General features: G+C 40.2%; 1 protein-coding gene across 6 annotated transcripts in view; it reads left to right on the plus strand.

Annotated features, from left to right (window-relative positions):
* The window catches only part of GAB1 (GRB2 associated binding protein 1), an 85,608-nt gene that overhangs the window by 53,188 nt on the left and 7,476 nt on the right, over positions 1 to 24,944 (plus strand). For 4 of the 6 annotated variants that reach the window (XM_063415383.1, XM_063415382.1, XM_063415386.1 and 1 more), the window contains exons 2-7: positions 1,549 to 1,843; positions 9,336 to 9,549; positions 11,781 to 12,370; positions 14,389 to 14,474; positions 14,680 to 14,983; positions 24,566 to 24,655. In XM_063415383.1, coding sequence (XP_063271453.1) covers positions 1,549 to 1,843; positions 9,336 to 9,549; positions 11,781 to 12,370; positions 14,389 to 14,474; positions 14,680 to 14,983; positions 24,566 to 24,655 — 1,579 coding nt within the window. The remainder of the gene's footprint in view (positions 1 to 1,548; positions 1,844 to 9,335; positions 9,550 to 11,780; positions 12,371 to 14,388; positions 14,475 to 14,679; positions 14,984 to 24,565; positions 24,656 to 24,944) is intronic. The other 2 variants (XM_063415385.1, XM_063415384.1) reach the window with 2 other exon arrangements.

A 24,944-nucleotide genomic window follows, 5' to 3' on the forward strand; every position in this document is an offset into this window, starting at 1 on the left:
CTACATTTTAAGTGTTCGCCCAGTTAAACTTATTGCTACCATGGAAATAGTTGCTTGAGACTTTGACTTGATTCACACAGTTCAGCATTTAAAAACAGATGCTGTTATTCAGAACTACAATAAATACAATTGTTTTGTAAAGCATAGACATTATCTTATAATCAAAAAACTTTCAGAGCTTTGGTGGTTGAAGAATGAACCACAAGCCTTAGTTAAGCTGTCCTTTCCCCTTTCTCCTGTTTTCTGTATTATCTTTTCATAAGAGCTTTCTAAGCTTGATCCCCACTTCACAGGGAGGGTTTTGTGAGCCTCTCATTCAGAGGGGGTAGATGGCAGTGCAGTTCTTGTCCCTTATGTCCTCCTTCCACTAGTTTGTTTGAAGGTAGCACCTACAAAAAATGAAATTATTGCACTCTTGTGCCTCACAAAAATGGCTCTGAATCTTTCCCTAATACAAGAGTTTCCTAATAAAGTAGGAAACTCTTGTTTTCAAAGCTGCTGTCCCAGTGTTTAAAGGACATCACACATCCTGACCCCGTTGGGACCATCCCTGCTGATTCCTTTCCTTGGTTAGCACACAGCCAGGGCTGGTTGAAAGGGAAATGCACTCCTCTGTCTTATTTATGCATTTCTTCTGCTGGTTTTTTTTGGATTTTTTAATCTTCCAAAGGACTCGCTGGCAACCTTGTTTGAATATCCTAAAGAGGATCTTTTATGAGAATTATGGCAGGTGATGGAGGCCCGTGGGATGAAAGGCAGCTGAGGATTAGTTAGAAAATGAGACATTTTGCTTTTCTCTTAGACCAGCTTCTTCCTGCAGCATCAGGAGGGCTGGTGTAATAGGCACAGTATCAAATTCATTTCTTCTATATCTTCCCCAAAGACAGGGTTTATGTGGTAAAACTATAACATTTGGCCATTCTCTCCATCCCCGTCTCTCTAACAGTTTCAAAAAATAATAAAGTTGCTCTTTTTCTGTAAGAAGTACTGCTGTGGAAATATGATGAGGTTCTGAGTGCAGAGTTCCCCTGGCATCGAGGTTCATGCACAATGTGAGCATTGTCTGTTCTTTAAATGCAGGTCACTCATTGAGTATCACTGAAAAATTCAGTTAAAATGCATCAGCCTGAAACAACAGATATTGGAAACAAAGCCCCATGGAGCACTTAAACATGTATTTTATTTTGTCTTTCCCATGCCTTTGAGAGCTTCCTTCAGAAGCCCTTTTTGCTTTTTTCCCCCTCTCCTGGTCCCCACCCCTCTTTTTTCTTCTCATTTTGTAAACAGTGATTTAATTTAAATACCCACTTGTCACAAACAAAGCCAAGTTATAAAATTTAAAATACAAATTCACTAATCCTCAAGTCCACTGCTGTAACAATACCTAAATAATGTGTTAAATGTGGATATTTAGCGTGTAATCTCTTAGGATAATAATTGAACTACTTATTGTTACTTGGCTCAACCCAGGCTGAAACCACACATAAAAGGTCTCAGAGTGGGATTCCTCCCTTCTAATTTTCCTCCCTTTTCTCTCCCAATTTCCAGGCATGGAAGAGAAGATGGTTTGTGCTTCGGAGCGGCCGCTTGACGGGGGACCCCGACGTGCTGGAGTACTACAAGAATGACCATGCCAAGAAGCCTATCCGAATTATTGACTTAAATTTGTGTCAGCAAGTGGATGCTGGATTAACCTTCAACAAAAAGGAGTTTGAGAACAGCTACATTTTTGACATCAACACTATAGACCGGGTTTTCTATTTGGTAGCAGACAGCGAGGAGGAGATGAATAAGTGGGTTCGATGTATCTGTGATATCTGTGGGTTCAACCCTACGGATGAGGGTAAGTTCTGCTGCTTTTTTTTGCTGAGAAAATGCTGTGCCTACGTGTGAAGAACGTTTCAAAGATCAGATGACTATCTTTAGCTGGCATATGTTTTAAAACTTGTGCTTTGTTGGCATTGAAACTTCCTCGTTGCCCTGAATAAAAGTCAGCAGGGCAGAGGGAGATGTTCAGAATTTGGTACAAATTAAGTGTGCTGTAGAACTTGGATGATGCTCTTCTGTTCTGCGTGATGTTGGGTCTTGGGAGTACAGGAAAAATCTCTGAGTAAAATCAAGCACAGCAGCAGATCTTCATAATCATCAAAGGAGCCCCATTTGGTATAAAAACATATGGTTATGCAAGCAGGAATGAGTGCAAAATGTCAGGTTTCTAATATTACCATTTCTCCGTCTGCTTTGAAACTTGGGGGAAAAGAAATCCACCCCCCATCAGATGAAACAAATGAAAAATAACCTGTGGTTCTGCACTATGCAGTTCTAATCCTACCAAAATAGATGGTGTATGAGGGCAGCTTGTAGGAAATGTGATGCTGTGTTGAATTCCTTGCAAATACCTTGTGGCCACTGCTTGTCCTGAATCCATTCTTATTTATTTACCTGTTATTCCTGCATTCCTTTTGCAGATTAGTGAGTTACATGACTTGCTGTAGCTCTGTGCACAGTTCCAAGAAAAGATTAAAAATAGGAGTGGAAAGAGGGTTATACATAAGGCATGCCTGGCTGAAGGGGCTAGAATTGAATCCCTGCTTTCTGTGGGATGGTGGATTGAGGGAGGTGGAGGAGAAAAAGGGGCTTGCATCACTTTGCTCCAGCCAAATCTTCAAAAGTGACTGGAAAATACTGTTGTGTTCTAAGAAGAGGCCCTTTTCTTTCTCCTTATTGCAAGGTCTGAATTACAACTTTGTCATGAAAACCTCATCTTTGGATTGCCACTCTAAAAGCAAATTCAGGGAAAGACAGTTTTGAACTGCCAGAAGGTTTTTTGTGGTGTGTTTTTGTGGCATCCTGGCACAGCCAGGACTGGCAGCACGTCTCAGAGAGTGACTGCCATGGGATCCAGTGCCCAGCCTGCCTGGCATCCCTGGGTTCCAGGCAGGGGTGGGCAGGAGGGCACTGCACCAGTGCAGCTATGGGCACAAGCCCTTGGTTCTGGGGACAAACTGGGAATCTGGGATGTAAGGAGGAAACCTGTTCACCTGGCAGAGCACAAAGGAGCCTGTTGTGGAACCATCAGACCTTTCCTCTGAGATGTGGTGTGTTGTTACCCCTTAGTTTTCTGTCACTGAACTGAAGATTAAACCTGCAGTGGGTGTGGAGAGATGAAACTCTGCCCTCACACGCTGAGTTTTGCTTCAGTCAATTGTATCAATAACTCCTCCCCATTTTGCTCTCACTGCAAGTTTCATCTTTGGCATTTTAGCTTTGGCTGAGTTATTCTGACACCTTTGCTTCACACAACTGAGACCTGACAGCAGTGTCTGTTTTATGGCTTTAGTGATGCCTTGCAGTGCATTGAGGAAGAATTTTAAAAAAATGGAAAATGGGAAAATCAGTTGCTGAGTGTTTATTGCCAAGTTCTTCTTTTTCCAAGATGAATCTTCCTGCCAGTGGAAGAGCAGGTCGTAAATGTACTTTATGGAATCTGTGTTCACCTGCAGTTTATTTTGGGAAGCTAAAGAGCAGATGAAGTTCAGACAGTAAAAACTCACTATTATTTTAGTCTGCAGCTAAACAAAAGGAGTATGGGGCATAACCAATCTTTCTATTAGCCTGTGGAAGCAGAAGATAGTTTTCTTTTAAGCTTTTCTTTTTCTTTTAAGAGACAAAATGTCTCTTGCCAGACTGATTAAGGGTTGTGATGTGAGCATCCTGTCAGTGGCATCCTTTGCTCAGTCAGGAACTGCAGCCCTACTGCTCCTGCTGGGGTTCATTTGGAAATCCAGGAACATTTGGATTTATCCCTGGCCTCCTTGGATTTATAAAAGTGGCAAGATGGAGCTTACTAGCAAAATTGTATAGGAATAATCAAGGGTTTGATAGAGCTGGTAGCTTGAGCTGAGATGAACTTTGCCTTTTGAACAAAGGAGAAAGAGAAGGCAGCAGACAGGACTAAGATGTCTTCTGCTTCAGATGGTGTAGTAAAAGGACAAGTGGTTAATGTGAGATGATGATGATGATGAATAGAGCACAAAATCTGCAGCAGTAGCTCTTCCTTTACAAAATACATATATTTAAAAAGTAATTTACTATCAGGGGTATGATCAGAATCTTAATCTTGACTGTTTGAGGTCATTATCTTAAGCTGACAGCTGTAGCAGAAGTTCACATGGAAGGTGATTCTCCTCTTCCTTGAGTAAAAATAAACTGAGTCTGTTATGCCTCAGTAATTATGTTAATTTTCTCTTAGTTTTGCTGGACACCTCTTTTGCTATTAACATTTCTGTTGAGTCTGTGGGAGAAGGGTTGCAAAAGTGTTTTGCAGGTTGCTGTCCATGAGCTGTGAAGTGCTGGAGGCAGCACCTGGAGTGATGGAACACAGAAATATCTACGGTCCAGGCACTGAGCTGGGAACAGCAGCATGCTCTGCCAAGGAAAGCTCTGGGCCTTTTTGGGGAAGAAAAAGAATTCCCAAATTCCTTCCAGGGTGGTGGGCTGCACTGTTTCTCTTCACGAGCACCTGCAGAAGTTTGTCTATAACAGAACTCCTGGACTGTTTTTCCTGTGTGCTGTCTGAAGATGGGGAGAACAGGCCACAGATGTTTCTCTTATTTCTCCCTTTAAATGAACAGTCTTCAAAAGAAAATTGCAGGTGGAGAGGGGGAGTCAATTCCGAGTGCAGATGCTGTTGGTATTTTCAAATTTTCAATGGGTAACCAAAAGTGCAGCAGGACTGAATTTTAGATGTTAGCTCTGACAGCTGGAATTTCGGCGTGTGGTGGAACCTGGAACAGTGGGGCGTGTCTCTGGTTTGGGTGCAGGAGGCAGGGTTTTTTGTCCATTATGGTTTTTTGCACCATTTTTGGGTTTTTGCACATTACGTCCTGGACATAATGTGCAAAGCTGAACTCTTCATTCCTTAAACTGGGTGTCATGTTTATCTTCAGAAAGAGAGAGACTGTGAGATTATATGAAATTAAGAAAACAAACCTGTGAAATGTGTCAGAAGGGTCTTTAGGGACATTTGAAAGGACTTTTCTCTGGGTGTAGCAGAAAGGTTCAGCATGAAGCTTTACTGCATGGATTTCAGATTGATGCCAAGCTGATCACTTAATGCCAAAACCCAAACCCTTGCTCAGGTGTCTGTGCCCTTCTGGGCTGGCTCTGGCTCTCCTCCCTCGGGTTTACGTGTGAGCAGCAGTGCCCAGCAGCACACACGTGTTTGTGCTTTGATTCCAGCATCTCTCAAACAAACCAAGAGGTTCTTGTAAGGTTTCAGCTGAAGTTAAGAAAGTTTTGTTTGTTTAATTATGGCTCTTACTACTGTGTCTGTGAATTTTTAGCACAAAGTTCTTGCTGTGATATTTTGTTGGCCACTGGTTATTTTAATTACACCTGCATTATAGTAAGTGGATGGAACAAAACAACTCAGAAGAACAGAAGAATCACACCATTGCACATCTGGTGCTGGTTCACTGTTGCAATGGAAAAATCCCATTTCTGTTTTCATATTTCTACCTCCAGTGTGCAAAGAATGCATTTTCTTACTTTGAATGCAATTTTGACATTTAAAGAAATGTGCGTTGTAATGAGGCCTCTGTTTTGTTCAGTATGAGAATATTTCAAGTTTTTGCATAATTAGAATATTAAGAGACTGTACAGCATAGTGCAGAAAACAATTTAATTTTTGCTTTCATTAAAAAAAAAACCAAACAAACCAAACCCAAACAAAATACAAACCCAATCCTAAATGGAAACTCCCACACTCAGCACAGTTATATAGGAACCTGTGGAATAAAGAAACTTTATATACTTAAGAAGGGAGAAAGTGGAGCATTTTGTTATTCTTGTTCAGAAAGTGCTCTTTTTACCTCATTAATTTTATAAGATATGAAAATGGTTATGAGAAAAAAAAGTATAAATTCTAGTGAAAATGAAGCCTATAACTACTCATAACAAGCCAACTGAGAAAAGATAAAACTCTTGCCCTGTTTTGAGAAAGCTGCTTGTTCTAGCTGTACTGAATGCAGGAATTATAAAAACAAAATAGGATTCTTGTTAGACTCATTTGCATGTTAAATATTCTGGCTGTTTTTCCAGCTCCCAGTTATTTCAAAGCAGTCCGAGTGTCTGAGCTCTGGGAACAAACCAAACCACTTACAAGGCTCTTTGGTGTGCAGATGACCCCTTCCCTAAAAATCTGCCAGTCCAAAGCGGAGCAAGTCCATGATTGTACTCTTTGAAATCATAATGGGCTGCTGAGAGAGAAACCTCCCTTCATATCAGCTTCAGGAGTACGTGGCTGAAGAGAATATTTGAGAGGCAAACAGCCTCCATTTGCTCAGGGATGAAAGTTTGAACATTACTGCTTCCCTCCAAGTCAAATTTGAGATGGCATCAATGCATAAAGCAAGTCTGGATGCTGTAGACCAAGTTCCATAAATCTTTAAATCTGGCATTAGCCCACGCTATTTAACACATAGAAAATGCCTGTATGAGGATGGATTTCAGATCAAAAAGTTGGCATTTTAATAGTTAATGCTCTATATGCTGAAAAAAACCCCCAAAATAACCCTCAACCAAACCACACAAACACCAATCAAACCAACCCCACACAGATCCGTAGGAGGATCAGGGATTTTATCAAGTATTATCTGTGTCAAAATAAATGAGGCAACTCATCAGAAGGAAAGTGTCCCTAACGATCCATTAACATTAATGGGCTCCAAATCCTTGCTCAGAGATCATAAAGCTTGCAGACAGCTGGACAGCATCACCTTGAATATTCAGTAACAATTGAAAGGGAAAGGTTAGGAAAGGAGCAGAATGAATCATTGTTATGTCTTGGTAAATCAGTAAGTGTGTCCCAGACTTTTTTTTTTTGTGCTTTGTGTGAAATATTTAGTTTTCCTTCTCAGGAAAGAAAAAGTAGCAGAGCTAGGAAAGGTGAGGGTAAAGGGAAACCAGATGTGCAGTGAAATCTGCACCAGCTCAGTAAAAACTATGAACAAAAAGTTGTGTAAAGTTGGGGATGGGAATTATGAGTAGAAGGCAATTGTTCACAGCTCCTTTGAAGATGGGAGCTGAAATATATCAAGTGAAGCTATCATGCAGCAGCTTTAAAAGGAAGTGGGTTTTCATGTCGTGTGTAATAAGGGGTGCACCTCACTGCCACAGGATGGTAGTAAAGGTCAAAAATAAAAAGGCACTCAAAGAAACAGGAGAAATTCAGAGAACAGTGTGCCAGGGGCTGGTCAGCAGAGGCTGTGGAAGCAGCTCTGTCTTGGGGTGCCCCAGAAGCCAGAGCAGCACATCAGATTTTGTGGATACGTTGGTCCTGTTTCAGAATTTGATTTTACTTTCCCTGGAAGGTTACTCTTGTTTCCAGGAACAACAAGTACATTCCTGGTAGGTCCATTCAGGCACTTTTCTGTTCCTGCTGTTGAACCCCTGCATTAGGGGAATCAAGAAACATCAGTGGGTGCCTCAAAGAGGCTCCTTCAAGCTCTCCAATTTCCTAAATGATAGAAAATTGTTCATGTTTTATATTTCAGCATGTGGAAAATAAACTAGTTTTTTAGTAGCTTTTGCATCCAGGCACTGTTGTATTTGAAAGGAAAAAAGACTCTAGAACACAAATAGAAAGTGCATAGGAATTATCAAGACAAGGGTATTTAAGTAAACATTGGCTATTTTAAGTAACAGTTTTCAGAGAACAATTAATGTAATGAATTTCATCTTTTTTTCCCCATTTTTCTAACCATAGGACATTGTCAGGAATTTTCAGGAATATGTGTTTCGAGAAATGTAATGTGTAAAGGTTTTATGAATTATAAACATCTCTGTACTATTTTTTATCTGCTCTAGGTACATCAATTTATTTTTATGTGTGTGATCCCTCGATACAGTCTGGTTTTTCCTTTCTTCTGCTAATTAGTTTGATGAACAGGTCAGCCACAACCCTTCATAATAACTTTTTTTTTAGGCTATCCTACCTTTTCAGGTAGGTTGAGTTGAGGAATTTTCATACACCTAGACTCCTTCCACCCACATGGGTGTGGTGGGATTTAATTTCTGAGCCTGTTTAGGTGCCATGGGAGTTCAAAGCAAGTGCTGCTATTTCTATTTCCATGCCTAAATCCCTCGTACCCGGTGTGCAGAGACCTGGAAGCAGCAGGGCTCTGTTCTGGGCTGCTCATCTGGTTTTTCCCAGGATAAAAAAGCTTCTGCTGGGAAGCAGAAGCTGAATTGAAGCTGCTTTGTAGTGCCTGGAAGCCTGGCAGGAGCAGGAGCATTGGATAATAACATCTTCATTTAAACAATGCTAATTATCAGCGTCCATTCTTGGGATGTGCAAATTGGAATGTACAGTGAGCTGCAAGGGAGGCTTGATAACTGGGAGATAGTTTGCTTAATTATGTTGTTCTTAGTCAAGTAAAAGCAATGGAAAAAGCCAAACAATCATTTCATGTTTGATGGTGTCACTATTTTCAGTTCTCCCAGATAATTTAATAGTCTGGATACATGTGTTTGGAAGAAAAAAAAAAAAGTTACTTTAGAATATACATGGATAGGAAGTGGATAAGAATTATACAGATAAGGTTATTTTTTAAAAAAACACAGTGCTACGCCTCCTCTTCTCCTCACCCCAAAAGAAGTCCAAACTAAACCAAAATAAGGAAAGGAAAGGAAACCAAAACCAAACCCAACCACGACTGCTTCATTTATTGCACAGCAATAAAAAATGAGAGTATTTCATCAGGGGGTTTGGTGGAACGTGTTACCTGTTGTAGCTTTGCATTATTTTTGTGGTTATAAGGGGTATTCTATTGCAAAAGCAGTTTTCAGTTGATTTTCAGATCCTGAGAGTGGCCAGGCCTTGCCTAATCTCAAACCCTGAAGTGACTTTGATCAAAAAGGAATGAACACTTGCAAGTGCTGTCTCAGGTTGTCATGTTCAAGGAATAACTTTTGGGCTTTTGTCTGCTCTTGATTAAAACAACAGATTTGTGTTTTTAGCTGTATTACTGCAGCTGTCAGCATCTTTGTTCTTTCTGTGGCCAGAAAGCAGGTTAAATACTCATTAAATGAGGCAGAAACTCTGTTTCTGAGGCTTACTTAAGAAATTGATTGCAGTTTAATATAAAGATTGATATATGAATGTAAATACCCTGAAACAAACGTTAACATCCAGATGTTCTCATGTCCAATTTCACAAATTTGAACCAAAACCCGAGATTTTTTTTTGCATCCTCCGTTAATAATTTTCTTTCCTTATTGTTGAAAACCTATTTCCTCACCGTGTAAAGAATGCTTTTCTTCTGTGTTTGCAGATGCTGTGAAGCCACCAGTTAATTCTTTACAGCCATCTGCTGAGCTGCCCTTGCCCATCAGCACTTCACCTCCCTCCATGCAAGCAGAATCTTCCCTCCCTTCCCCTTATCGCCTCATTAATGTCCCCCCCCTGGAGCCTTCCTCTGGTCAAGAAGATCCTCAAGACTACTTACTGCTAATAAACTGTCAAAGTAAAAAACCTGAACCCATGAGGTGAGTGGCTTTTGGGTTTATTTTTTAAATAAATGATGGCTTTATAGAGATATTTGAAGATATTGACATTATGATCACTTGGATGTTATATGGGCTTAGTTTATTTTCTGTAATTAAATAGCTGTGTTCTTTCATGAAAAGGGCTGTGATAATGAAAATTCAGAATGAAAGTTGTGCTGGGCTGTCAGTTCCACCTAAAAGGATTGCCTGTGTTTTATGTCTGGTAAAGTAGGTAAACTGCTGGATTTGGGACAGAGTTTAGAGCATATAGATATTTTCCTATGGAATGAGAGCTTTGTGTATCTGTGTAGTACATTACAAAGATTAGTAAGACTGCACTCTACCCCAATCCACATCCTTACAGGCAAACAAAAAAAAAATTAAATGGCTGCATCATTTTCTTATTTTCCAGTTTTGGAACAATTATCTGTGTATTTTCATACTGACTTAGTGAAAAGTGCAGGGCTTAATAGCTGTAATTAAACAGGCAGGTACTGTTACTTAAATGTTTTCCCTTCACACTTCAAAATTACCAAAATGCAGAGGGAACATTTTCTATTCTGATTCTGCATGTTACTTTACAGGTATTCTGGGAACCACTGAATTTTATTTCAAGGCTTTGAGGTTATTTTCTGGGTGAGATGGGTAACTGTGAAACACAGATGTATCTGAGCCACCTCTCTGGAATATTTGAGAGTTGTAGTGTTTCAGACCTAGCAAATAATTATTAAATGCTCCATTACAGAGTGCACCACACACTGTTGTGAGAGTGTCTTGCATGCAGCAATTGCAGCTGTAACTATCATGGAGTATTTTGTCCAAAATAGTTTCATGCTCTGATCACTGTTGACTGAAGAAAGAGCATTGTTCCACTGCAGCATTTAGGGAGATTTTAAGGTTTGTATTTGGATCCTAGATAAGAAAATGCAGCCAAACATTGCTTCCAAATCCCTGATTGTCCTGGCTTGTTTGAGAGGTGTGCTGAAACACTAAATGCTCTCTTCCTCATCTTTCCTGTGTGTATGAACCAGCCAAGGGTCACCTTTCCTCTCAGAAGAAGGGCAGGAATACCTGCTGTTGGAAGACTTTGAAAGTAAAAAGATTCCACTGCAGTGAGTGAACAGTAGCCCATTCTTGGGACACGTGTGAGAAATTAATCACAGAGCCATTAACTTGCCTGAAAATATTGTTTGTTTGAGACTCATCTTGCATGGTGTTCTGTGAGTTTTAACAGAAAAACTATGTAACTTTGGCTTCCATTTTCTGAAGAGAGGTCTGGTTGTTATTTATTTTTATGTCTATCCTGTTTTTTTCAGTGCTTGCTGTTGCTATCCCAGATTGCTGGCACACAAGAGCAGTTTTGCTGCCATTTTGTTCATAATATTCTGTTTAATCATATTGATTCCCGAGGATGGGAAAAGAATCAGCTGAAGGGAATGAGTGATCAAGCCAGCCCAAATACTTTCTTTGCAAAAATGAGATTATTACTCCTCAGACTAAAACACTTGATTAACCTTTTTCCTGGATCTCTGTCAACAAGTGGTTTTTAGTAGGTGGAGGCTGGCTTTTTCCTAGGCTCCCCTTGCCTCACTGCCCCACCTCCTCTCTGTGCATCTCATTTATAATCTTATCTCTTATTTCTCTTTTCCTCACATATTTCAAATGAGTTTTATATGGTCAGTATATCTTCAGGCATAGTTTAGGAGGTTTACTAGCAGTCATATTTTTCATAATGATTAGAATCAGCAAATACTCTACATCCAAGAACTGAGCATCTTATTTTTACCTTTAACAGTGCCAATAAAGTGCTGCTAGGCTGCAGCGTGGGTTAAAAAAAATAACAATTAAAACCCCCTCAGTCCCCAAACAAAGTTGGTTTCAAGCTGGCATCCTGAAAATCACTTGCTTTATGAAACACCAGCCTGTGTGGAGCTGTTGATGAAGCTCCACAGTTGTGTATTTCACATGCATGGATTTGTATGAATGCGGTTACTTAGGTTGTCCTGTTTGTTTAATAATTGACTTCCTGCATCTCACTTAAAAAAAAATCAAAATAAAAAATTGGAAGACACTGGCAGAGTTTCCAGTTGGTTACACGACGAACGTCGCGTTTATGATTTGCTGGGTTTGTTTCCAGTTGGTTACACGATGAACGGCGTGTTTATGATAAGAAACATTTGTTTTTTCCCCATGTGCTCCCCAACGTTCTGCTCTCCCAATCTCCCCCGTAGATCCCACGCCGACTCCGCCAAATCCAGCTCTTCGGAGACGGACTGCAACGACAACCTGCCCTCGCACAAGAACCCCGCTGCGGCCGGGAGCAAGCTCGCCCTCAACGGCTTCTTCCCGCAGCCCGGCACCTACGACTCCCCTCCGGCCCGCGCCGCGCTGGCCCTGCCCGACTCCAGCCTCTACAACCTGCCCAGGAGCTACTCCCAGGACGTTTTGCCCAAGGCGGCGTCTCCGTGCGGGACCGAGGCCGAAGGAGAGCAGCACGCGTTCGCCGCGCCGCTGGACGCGCAGATGAGGCACATCTCCATCAGCTACGACATTCCCCCCACGCCCGGAGGTACTTACCAGATCCCGCGGACTTTCCCGGAGGGAACGCTGCCTCAGCCTTCCAAACTGGAGGCCATCCCGGACATCCCTCCGCCCCGGCCGCCCAAACCTCAGCAGGCTGCGGATCGTTCTCCTGTGGAGGGCTGCGGCATCAGCCGCACCGCCTCGGACACCGACAGCAGCTACTGCGTGCCCGCCGCGGGCGCGCCGCCCTCGCGCAGCAACACCATCTCCACCGGAGACCTCAGCGTCTTCAGGAAAGGTGGGCACTGCCAAAGAGCTCCTGCCCTCAGCTGTGGGAGCTGAGCGACGCCAGGGGCGTCTCTAGCCTGCAGGGAGAAGGGTTTAGCTGCCCCTCACCAAGGGCCTGTGCTGGCTGTGTTTAAGGTAGATAAGAAAGAGGAAAGGAGATTTTTGAAGGGAACTGTTTCTAGCCTGCAGGGAGAAGGGTTTAGGCACCCCTCACCAAGGGGCTGTGTTGGCTGTGTTTAAGATAAGAAGGAGGAAAGGAGATTTTTGAAGGGAACTGTTTCTAGCCTGCAGGGAGAAGGGTTTAGGCACCCCTCACCAAGGGTCTGTGCTGGCTGTGTTTAAGATAGATAAAAAAGAGGAAAGGAGATTTTTGAAGGGAACCATCAAAGCAGCATATCCATAAGGGATAAAATCCAGAATCCATAAATCCCATAAAACATAGAACATCCATATATGTTGCACTGTGGCATTCGCCCTTGCCTAAAAAATATTTGAAGTTCTAGACGTATTTATTTGGTAATAAGCTTGTATAACTGAATCCAATGCCACCATTGTCAGTCTTTCAGGGTGACCAAAGCGAGCTTAGTGAAGTGTAGTCCCATCTCAGAAGCTGAAATTGTTTCATGAGAGTCAGTGGGATATACCCAGAGCTTTGGGACCAACCCTGATCTGATGATCATTGCCACCAGCCTTTCTTTCTGTCCGTGTGATAAATGTGCTTACTGCAGTCTTGTAGAAGAATTAAAGCTCTTCCTTGTGGCCACCTAAATGTTGGTTCTCCATATGTGCATTGTCTTCTTAACCACTCTTGGGCTAAGGGTTTCATTTCCTTTCAGATTTCTGAAGCAAGTGGGTATTACAGTGTTGTTTTTACAGTGAAATTTTATATTGGTTTAAGTCAATACTAATGTTAGAGGTGATTTTAAAGAATTATTTTAAATGTGGGATGAATACAAGGCCCTTAGAGGAGGCAGCATACAGAATGGATGGGATAATACAGGTGCTCAGATACTATTGTCCTATTTGTCATTCATTTATACACTGAGCATAAAATGTTGGTGGTTGTTAGTGTTCTAAAATTACAGAGTAACACTATGAAAGATCCTTGTTCGCTTTGCTTATTTTCTCTCAATTTGCTAAGTTTATAGGTGAGTATTCCTACACTGAATCTGAGATTGTCTGCCACAGGAAAAGCAATCTTTCTGGAAACACTGTTTGAATCTGGTACTTAAGAGCAGAGTTGTTTATCTGTCCTCTGTGGTGAAAAAAAATTCAGAGGCTTTTTTTCAGAGCAAGGTGGGGATAAACCCCAGAGTTTGCCCAGTTTCTGTTCTGGCATCCCTCCCATGAGTGCAGCACCTGGGAGCCAGGAGCCTCCCAAAGATCCCTGTCCTGCAAAGAAGCAGCCACGGAGCTGAGGAGCTGCTTAGTGGGGAGTGCCAAGAGCCAGGGCTCCAAAAAGGGAGAGATCTTTGGTTCTGCAGCAGGTCACACTGGGGAGCTGAGAGAGGATTCACCTGTTCCTGCAACAGAAGGGATCCTGTTGGATCAGCACTTTCCAAGCAAAGGGCACCAGTCAGGAAAACTTTCTCCAGATGTTAAACTACACCTGCTGTTTGTTTATTTTAGGATTTTCATGAGGGATTCTCCTCCTACACCAAGATAGGTTTAGGAGGAGAATCCCTCATGGAATTCTCCTACAGATTCTCCTACACCAAGATTCTCCTACACCGAGTTCTTAGACCTGCTCAATTGAAAGACAGACCCTGCAGCTTCTTCAGAAGCAAAAATTCATTTCTCTTTCCTTGCCATGAAAAAATGCCACTGTGAGAGCTTCAGGTTGTGACTGATGAGTGCTGAGGTTGTTTGTGAACAAAATGCTCTCAAATACAGATAAATCCAGGGGCCACAGCTTGAGGAGGTGTGTTTGTGTACTCTCAGAAGCAGACAGTAAATAACAACAGGCCCTGGATGCCGAGTGACAGCAGCAGGGTGATAAATGGCCACTTTCTCTTCTTGTCTCTTCAGAAATTAGTTCTCAAGACTGTTATGATATTCCACGAACGTTTCCAAACGACAGATCCAATTCACTGGAGGGCTTCCATAACCACTTTGTAAGTATGGCTTGGTCTGATGAGAGGCAGCAGTGACAGTGCTTGAATGCTCTTTGTTCCTGTGTGAGAACCGAGCTGTGCAGTGTTTGTGATTTTTCAGTTTCAATAGAACACATTAATCTGAGTAGACTAGGTTAAAAGACTCATGTGATTCACAGCTGATTGCATAACTTATTTTGTTAAAGGAAATATATGTTAATTCTAGAAAAACAGAAGCATGTTGACAGTGGGAAGTGTTTCAAGTGAAGAACTAGATGAAAATTATGTCCCAATGAATCCCAACTCTCCTCCACGACAGCATTCCAGCAGCTTCACTGAACCCATCCAGGAAACAAACTATGTACCAATGATACCAGGCACGTTTGATTTTCCATTATTTGGAAAGCAAGTCCCTCCTCCTGCTCACATGGGTTTCAGGTCCAGCCCAAAGACCCCTCCCAGACGGTCGGTGCCCGCCGCGGAGTGTGAGCCGCCGCCGGTGGATCGGAACCTCAAACCAGACAGAAAAGGTGAGGAAAACCTCCAGGAAAACCTGATCTTTATCACCTAAGGAAATAACAGAGCTCTCTCAGCTTCATAACTTCTCAGCTTTCTTAGTGGGGAATTGTCATGCTTTTAGAAATGATTGTAGAAATCATTTTTGTCCTACGAGATAACCAAATCACAGGGGAGCCCTGGGATTATTTTTTTACATTATTGAAACATCACGATAACAATGCCAAATAAAAAATTTTGTTGCTGTATTTACTAATGAAAAAAGTCACTAAATTCCTAAGATTCAGAAGTGTGTCCTTGCATATGCAGAGAGAACACAAGGCATTGGGTAGAACACAAATTTATAGCCATAACAACGCTTAGTATAGGATCAGCACACATACTTAATTTTATCAAATGCACCACTGCAAGTTTTCTGTTGTGAAGAACAGATCAGGTGGTGATCAGGGTGGTGATATATTCCCAATTCAGTAGTTGAGATCTCCACACAAATAATTCCTTCCAGATATTTGGGAAAATAAAACTGCAGGTTCCTTTGAATTAAATTAGGTAAAGCCCTTGTTTAAGTGGACCTTTACCTAACTAAAACAATGGTGTGCTTTATGTTCCTCTGTGCTGCTTTTTGAGCTTTCAAGTTCATGCAGCAGCTTCTCTTATCAGGTTGTTTCTGTTTATCTAAATGTCCTGCAATGCTCTTCTGCTACAAATTAGTGCAAAGGAAGTGTCAAATAGAAAGTGTCAAATTGAACTGTGTGTTCAATAAATCTTTGGCAGACACAGAAGGGGAGGAAATGGAACATAAAATATTTACCTTCAGGCTATTGCTCCTTTAAATGGGGATTTAATAAGCCATTGGTTCAGGAATTTCTGTTGAAGACCACTGGTGCTCCTCCAAAAGTTGGTTTGTAAAACCTCAGGAGTGCTGGGGTTAGGGTGTTATGAGGGCACATTGCATTTTCTATCAGAAGAAGCTGCTCTGTCTTTTTTTATTGGTTACAGATTGCAGCAAAAACAGTATTTGCACTGCCTCCAAGCTTTTTGGGAGCTATTAGAAATACTTAGAATATTAGAAAACAGCAACACCTTTAGAGCATTAGCTTTAGCTCAGTCATGTTTCTGTGGGCCAGGGAGGTTTGTTACATCCAGGGCTAAAAATGCATTTGACAAAGAGATAATGGAGTGAAACCAGCACATAAAGGAGGGATACACTGCTTTTTGTTGTCAAATGTATGTATTCAGCATCTCTTCTCTTCTCTTTTGGTTTAAGGGCTTGCTGCTTACAGCCTTAGGCTCTTTGATCTCCCCAGCCTGTTTCTTTTGCCACTGGTCTCTAGGCAAGCTTTGTTTCAGAAAGTGGGTTAAAAAATAATAATGAATAAAAGTATCTGCAGCCTTGAGATTACAATACAGATTTGTGTAGTTTCATTTCTCTAGCTCACAGCTGCTTCTGTAAATATGGGGAGCTTCCAGTGCTTTCTGGAAATCAAAAGTGATTTCAAAACATGGTGTTGGCTCTCTGCCCCAATAACTTGAATGAAAACACTTTAATTTTTCTGTAGAAAAGCATACCAAAAGGTAAGTGATGGGACAAAATGGAAAGAGTTTGGCAGGCACTTTTCTGCATTCACCTGTAATTGAATGTTAAAATAATCCCTTTTTTAATTTGGTTTTTTGCAGGGTGCTGTTTCTTTAGTTACATAAGACCATTGGCTACATTGATTTTTGTATTTCTGCTTTTTGGCTGCTTTAGCTTGCCACAATTGCATGTAGTCCTGATGCTAAATTGGAAGTGTTGTTTGCAGATGGGTCTTACTCTCTGAATTGTTCAAAGACAGTGACAGGTTCTGCCACAGAGCAAATCTGACATTTGTTGTGATGGTGACATGCCTTCTTTAAAATATTGTTTGTCCCAGAAGGAGCAGTAGAATTAAAGGTGCCCAAATGCTGTGAGGTGAAGAAAGACTCCCTAGACAGATCAGACAGCAGAGAACAACCAGGTTCTCTTTTCAAGGGAAAAGTTCGTGGTCAAAAAGAAAATTAAACAGTTGTGAATTGTTTTTTATGGGTCAGGAGGAAGCATTTGAGAGATGGGGCTCTCTGTGAACCTCTGGGCATGACAGTGACAAACAAATGGAGTATCTCATCTTAAAACAAGACTTTAAGAACAAACAACTAAAAAACCAGACTTTTTTTTTAAAAAAAATAACAGTTCAGGAGCTGTCCAGAACAAGTCCTTATAGCTGTGTAACATTATCCCATCTCTAAGGCTGAAATATCTTAAGAAATACGTGCTTGTCATCTTGACTGATAAAATAGTTTTTCAATATTTGAATCAAAGTGTAAAGTCAGCAATGGAATTGATGATGGTGGAGTTTACTTCCTCAAAATCTCACCTTAATGCCCAACTTACATTTCATTGGTAACTTGTTTTTTCTGTGTTATAGCACATTGCTACCAAAGTGGGCTTTTAAAGGTTCTGAAAAGAAATGTGGCTGAACTAACAATTCCTGGCCGTGATAAAATTAAAATCAAAAGTCAAATCTCGTTCATTTGAATGAATGTAATGAATGAATGAATGAATTTAAATGTCATTTTGGTGAAGTTTTTGATCAATAACACTTAAAAGGACTTTCTGAGAGTGTTCCATTCAGCCCAGGTCCTAGCTCAGGGTCCTGGGGAGCTGAGATAGAAAATGCCCTCAGGATCTCTCAGCACATTGCTGACTGAGGCAACACAGAATTTAGGATTCCTAGCTTTAAATATGGTATTTTACTTCATTTGTCTTGAATAGCAACTCTTATTTATCCAAATAGTGTTAGGGTTTAATTGCATTCAAGATTATTTTGAACAACATTTTCAGTGCTATTTTTGGATTGGGTGGCATAGATTATTTTGCTGATAGCAAAAATGACCAATAGTTATTGTGGTGCATTTTAGCTTTTTTTTTTAATTTATTTTTTTTAATGGCGTATATTTCAACAAAAATATATCAGCATTTAATCTGAGACGCTTCCTAAAACTTAAGTCCACATGATTGCTTTAAAATTTTCAGCCCAGTATGTGGTAAACTTGGATTTAGAGACAGTGAGTGATGCACACATTTCTTTTCATGCCAAGAAAATACCCAGTTGCAGCTTGAAAACAAAAAAAAAAAAAACCAAACAAAAGAAACCAAGGGAGAGGAAGAAAATTCTCACGGAGTTGGAAATTGTGATTGTTTTTAAAAATCTTAAAAATTTTATCTGGTTGCTTTTCTCATAGTTTTTTTTCCTCATTATTTAAGATGTTAAAAGACATAATCTCTGTGGTTAAACCACAACTATGTGGATTGCTTCTTAAAAATGTGGCTGTGTCTTTGGCACCACCCCTCGTGAGCATCTCCCAAATGGATTAACTTCACAGAGAATTCCAATTTTCCTTATAAAAGAGCCCAGGCTCACTTAGAAAAGGTAATTTTGTACAAAGCTTTCCCGTGGCAGGAAGCACCTGCCTCATTCGGGTCCCCACAGGAGCTGCTGTGACTGGAATCATCTCCCTTTGTCCCAGGCAAAGCAGGAGCTGTTAAGGAAATTAAGAACCCTCATTAATCATGGAGGCAGCTATAAATAGCCTGATGAACAGTTTCCTTGTTAGACACTCAAACATGTAAATATTTAAGTTGGACGCTGTGAACACAGAGCATGTCCTGATACAGCAGGAGCACCACACCATCCTTAAATAAAACTTCAGAGAAACACTGGCAGCATTTGTGACAACAGCAACTGATAATTCTTTAAAAATAATAATAATAATAATAATAATAATAATAATTAGGAGCTGGCAACACTGCAGTGTTCTACACTGTCATCATTGTCTTGCATATTCTTTAATAAAAGTTCAGTTGTGTTCTGTACTAAAGTAGGCACTCAAAATGTGAGAATGGTGATTTCAATCTGCAGCAAGATTGAACTAAAGATCTCTTGAAAAGGAACTCTCATTTTTGTGATGACTTTTTTCAACAGAAATATTGTTCATTTTGCTTTTGAGAAATCAATGCATTTTATCTTCTGTTCTCTCTTGGAAGCTACACCCCTTGTTTAATTCCATATAGGAATTAAAAAAAAAAAATTAAGATTTTGGGTGATGTTTTGGTGCTTCCTCAGAGTTTGTAAAGCAAGTTGAGTACAAACTTATTGATTTTTTTTTTCATCTTTAATCTGCCACAAGCTCCCATTTAGCTGAAAATTAGACTTCCTCCATGCCTGTACTAAATTACTTGTGCAAGTCTTGTTTTCACTTAATGCCTTTAAATGAAGTTTACATAACTCCTTGCCGTGATGTAGCAGTCCTTAACGTGCAGCTGTGATTTGTCTTCTAAAACTTTGAAACAAGAAATAATTTCAATAAAGATGTCTTTATGTATTTATGTGGATGGCAGCATCACAGCTGCAGGGGAAGCTGAGCTTTGCTGGACACAGTGGTTGTAACAAAATTAAACCTGCCAGTTTTCTAAAGACAACTGCAATATTTGCTCTGATACTGGTGCTAGGTATGATTAAGTTCAGGGATTTAAGTAATTTTAAACTCCAAAGATATGAGATAGAGCAGGAACAAGAGAACATGGGTAATAATGCCCTATTTTTATTTCTCTTTGTAAAATTTTTCTCTTCTTTGCTGTGTCCTTATCACTTTTTTCAAGAAAACGTCGTTTTTGATGCAAATATTGTCATGCTATTCCATTAGTTTTTAATAGGTTTAATGTTAAGCTTTAGTTTCCTGGTAAATAATTTAAATTCTGTTATTTTTTTCAGTTTTGTTTTTGAAGTCTGTTGGACTTCACAGATCTTAGTGCAGCATTAAACTGCTGATCAATAAACACTCCAGAACACTGTGCTTTGGTTTTAAAACAGTCTTTGTTATTGAATGCTTTTAGTTCATCATGCTTTGGGGGCTTTTAAAATACAGACATGTAGAGTTACTCACAAATCAGAGCAGTCAAATAGTATTTTGATGATTAATAGCTTTGGTATTCTCTGAGTAGTTTTATGGTGTTTGCCAAATATTTTAGAAATACCAGTGAACCTTAGCTGTCAAATCCAGTTGGACTTCTTCATAATCAGATATTTTTCCAAATCATTCTTGATTTCTGTAGCATTGAAAGTACAAATTCACTGTAAAAAGTTATTTTGAGGGGATAAAGATATCTGAGAAGACTGGAGAGTGACTCTTTATGTGACTGATTTTTTATATTTCGTAACACTGAAGAATAAGTTGATTCCAATTTGTTTTTATTGTCCTAGAGACCACAGTTATCAGCATCCATATCTTATCACCAACCTGCACAAAGCACATTATTGATATTCCTATTTGTTGGTGGACTCTAGTATGGAAATCCATTTGAATGTTGTATAACTAAATACATGTTTCTAATTAGAAGTGCCTTGGCAGGAAACAGTCTTACAAAAACAGAGATGAAAAAGCAAATTCGGGATATTTGTAGTGCTCTGTGTTGAAGACCATGAGAGCAGAGGTTATTAAATTCACACTGCTTAGATAATTTCATTAACTCAGGAATCAGGCTTCACTTGGGTGAGGAAGAGGAAGAGAAGGAAAGCAGGAGTTCACTCAGCAGAATTGAAAACTAAATAACAAACCCTGTGGGAGCAAGGAGTTTCAGCCTTATTTTGCAAGGAAAAATCTACAGTGATTCCGAGTGGGAATTCTTGGACCTCAGTGCAAATTTCAGTTTTGTCTAATTACAAAGAAAAGGGGGCAAGGTGTGTATTTTAAAGGAACTGTGGTGAGTTATTTCTCTCTGAAAGTACTTTTGTGTGGATGCAGAGCAGTTTTGTGGCTGGTTTTTCCTTTTGCTCATCCCCTCCTACCCCAAGCTCAGCACTGCTCTGCCATTCCTACATCTGATCTCCTTTTCTCCTGAGGATTAGTCCTGTTGGCCAGGAAATGGCATTATCAGATCACACTTTTCTCAAATTTTATTTAGTATATTTACCTGAAAATTTTAAGCCCTAAATAGCCCTAAATATTTAAATAGAAGAGTTGGCCTCTTTGGTGAGGATGTTTGCAATTTCCTGACGTGAAATCCCTCGCCAGCAAGCCATGGAGCAAGCATCCAGTCAGGAGAGAAGTGTCCTTCACAGAAATCATCTTTAATTCTGGTGTTTCAAGGCAACAGTCTGAGAACAAATGAATCTTTTCAGCATTATATCCTCAAAACCAAAACCATGAGCACCCACCTACACTGACGCAGGAATTCACTGCAGTGGGACAACTTCCCCCCTCCCCAATATTATATTCCAAGTGTTGTATGGAAAACAAGAGCTGATGCAAAAACCAAAAAGGTTTTTCAGTTTGAAACAAACTCAGACCTGTGGAATGGACTCTTCTCCTGGTGGCTTTGCAGACAAAGGCAGCATTGAGTGCCCCAGGTGCCAGGAGCAGAATTCGTGTGCCCCAGTGCCACGGCTGTAATTGCCTGCTCTGCCTGGCAGTTTGTACAAGAAGCCATTTGTTAGAAAAATAGACTTCATCACTGATTTTTTCAGCCCAGACTGCCCTTGTGCAGTCTGATAGAACGTGCAGGAGCTGGGCTGCTGTCTCCTGGCTGTAGAATTTTGCATTTTACAGGTGGTAACTTGACTGAACAGTGAAAACATCTAATTTTCACTTCTTGTTTGGTTGGTTTCACTTGACATAATTTATTTGGGGTTTTTTTCCCCTGTGTAGGTTTGCATCCAGTGGTGTTGTAACATTTATTTCCTTTTCACAGTTAGGAAAAGAAAATAAAATTGCATCAATGAAACTTTTCCTTTACCCAGATTTATTTTTCCCAGAATAGATGTGTAAGTTAGAAGTGTTCTTTCCTGAGATGAGGTAAATCTGGGCCTGTGGGAACCACAGAAAATGTGTTCTCAGTATTGCTGGGGTTTTATTCTGAATGGAGCCAGGCTCTCCAAATCACCACACTGATTTGAAGAACAGCCCTGTGACACTTGAGTGAGTATTTGTGGATAGAACAGATGTGGGACACCAGCCTGCTGTACAGGTGGGAAGTCCTTCCCCTCCACATTTTAATCACTTTGTTACTTTTCAGAGATACAGGGATGTTCTCCTGGGGAAATTTGTCTTTTGAAGGCAGTAAGGGATATTGTTAAGGGCTTTCAGTACCCTGGCTCATGTCACTTTATCTTCTTAAATGGGCAAAAACAGGGTGAAAGAATTCTGCAGTTACACGAATACACAACCTCAGATTTGTGATTTTGATCCGCCCCTCCTCTTTTCCTTTGCCTGGTGTCAGGTCTTTCCTGTTGCACAGTATAAGCTCCTCAACAGAGATTAGGCCTTTGGGGTTTTTGTTTTGTAGGCAGGAAAAAGAAAACACTCTGCACAGATATTTTAATTCTCTGTGACACATTAAACTCGAGGAATTGCATTATCCTGGCTGGTTGGTAGCAGCAAGCTGTTTAGCCACCAGATTTATTGAGGTTAAATCGTCTTCCAGCAGCAAGAGATGAAAGCTCAGTGAGTTTTGTGTGTTCTTGTCTGATGTAGAAGGGTTAAAGACACCTGTACTTATTTATGTAGCTCTCCTGCAATCTCAGAGTGCTTGGAAAGTGCTAAATTAGGTGTGAAGCAGGCAGTTACACAATATCCACCTTTTCCAAATGGGGCTAATCCCAGTTCAGGAAGGTTGGCTGCGCTAGACCACGTAGCATCATTAACAGAAGGAGAAATAATGAGTCACAGCCCGGAGTTCCTTGAGCTTATCTCTTTATTACGGGTTTCAGGCACTTTAGTCTGTTTGGTTATAAGAGCAGAGGTTATTAAATGCTCACTGCTTAGATAATTTCATTAACTCTGTCACCTCTGATAGTTTTTCTCACTGTGCTTATGATCTGTGTTTCTATATCAGTACATATTAACTGGAGTTGTATTGGGCCAGATTTCTTTTAAATCAGATTATAAAGGTGTGAAATACAAAATTGTTATGATCAGGTAATGATATTCAGCATCAAACTGTAATTAATAAAAAATGTTTGGATTTGAACTTCTACATTTCTTCAATCAGTTTTAAGATCCTGGTCTTTTTAAATAGGCAGGCTTTTATCAGAGAGTTATAGGCAGGACTTAAGAATATTGGATCAGCTCAGAATTGAGTACACCAACATGTTGGCTCATGCTTTTGACTTGGCTCTAGCCAGAAATGCTTCATGTTCCACTTCCCAGTCTGTGTCTTTGGTCAGCATTGCCCAACTGTTCCCCAGTTTCATCAGCACATTGAGCCATTTAAGGGAGCATCTGATTTTGAAATTGGAAAAGAACTGTCTGCATAAAAATAATTTCACGCCCTTTTCTTTTTAAGGAAGTTGCTATGCAGCGTTACTAATGAATAAATAAATTTTATCTTCCCTGCATGGTGTCTCAGAAGCACTGTGTAGAGTTAAGATACTGAACAAAACCTCTGTGTTTACCTTTCTTGTTGTTACTTGATTATTCCCAATACTTCAGCGATAACAGTAATAGAGCACTTCATATGCAAAACCCTTGGGGTAGAGATTTGCAAACTTCTGGCGTTTCTTGCCAAGGTTATTTTTGACAAAGCATTCTCACCCATTGCTGGGAGGACCAGCCCACACCTGAGTCTGTACCAGTCCTTTTCCATTTTGTGCTGTAGGGCAGCTTTCTAACATAATCAGACTTAAACTTTTCATTTCATATGAGTTCATATGGCTTCCTGGCACCTGCCTTTTTTTAATATTAACACTTTGTCAGATAGGCTTTAATGAAATCTTAGGGTTATTACACATTATCGATCATATTTATTTAAAATAGATGCTGTGACCTGAAACATTTGCAGGGTTTGGTCAAGTTGGATAAAGAATGTCCTTGTTGGGAGGGGATTTGCGTTGCTGTCTGTAGGGAGAGGATTTGTATTTTCGTGCCAGGGTCGTTTCTGGGGGAGCTTGGGTTGTGTCTTGGCTGAAAACTTGGGAAAAAAATCCAGCTGTGACTGCAGGGTCCGAGTGTTTGGTACAGATGGAGACCTCTGAGGAACACATTTAACAAATACACTGCTAAAAAAGATTCTTGGGGTGTCTCAAGTGGGTGACACAGTGGGTTGAACAGCTCCCAAGAGCACCACAGGAGTGGAGACTCCCAGGAGTCATTATTTCCAAATAATTTTGTGACTAAGGAGGATTTAATTTTTCTGAGGGTGCTTCAATTTGTATCTGAAACATAACTGTTCTTCTTTCATGCTAAATATGCCTCAAATATGTATTTTTAATCTTTTTTTAATGAAACCAGTTAGCAGTAATGATCAGTTACAATATTTGTTGATGCACTTTTTAGCCTTTTTGTTCACCTTTTAAGCTTGCCTCCGATAGATTTATTACTTGCATGCAGTGTTTTCTTTGTTTCTGGTTTGGTGCTTAAGGCCTTAGTGTGAGCCCCAGCTCGACTGTAAAATCTCCTTCAGCAGCTTGCTTCTGCTTGTGGCATTAACTTTTCTGCAGGGGGTTGTGATGTTTATTTACAAAATTCCAGTTTTCCACTTGCAAATAGAATATTATTAAGAGAGTCTTCTTTTTGCCAATTAGGTCAAAGTCCTAAAATTTTAAGACCTAAACCACATGGTTTAGAGCGAACTGATTCACAAACCATAGGTGACTTTACTACAAGAAGAAAGGGTATGTACTTTAGCACTGTATGTATATGGAGCTTTATAAAAATAAGTGAAGCAAAAATTAAGAAAACTGTTCTTTTAGAATAACTTTAACTCTGGCATATTCTTTTCTGCTATAGTCTAAAGTCATGGATGCATTTTCTGTGGCAAGCAAACAGTTTCCTGTATAAGGAATTAAAGACTTTCTGGCTTGAACAGTGCATGGAAACTTTTCTTTGATATTAACAGGAATGTTCTCATCTCTTAAGTTGTAGCTGTTCATATTTTGGATTGATTTTTGTCTGTTGATTTAG

This window comes from Prinia subflava, chromosome 18 (assembly GCF_021018805.1).
Source record: "Prinia subflava isolate CZ2003 ecotype Zambia chromosome 18, Cam_Psub_1.2, whole genome shotgun sequence".
NCBI lineage: Eukaryota > Metazoa > Chordata > Aves > Passeriformes > Cisticolidae > Prinia > Prinia subflava.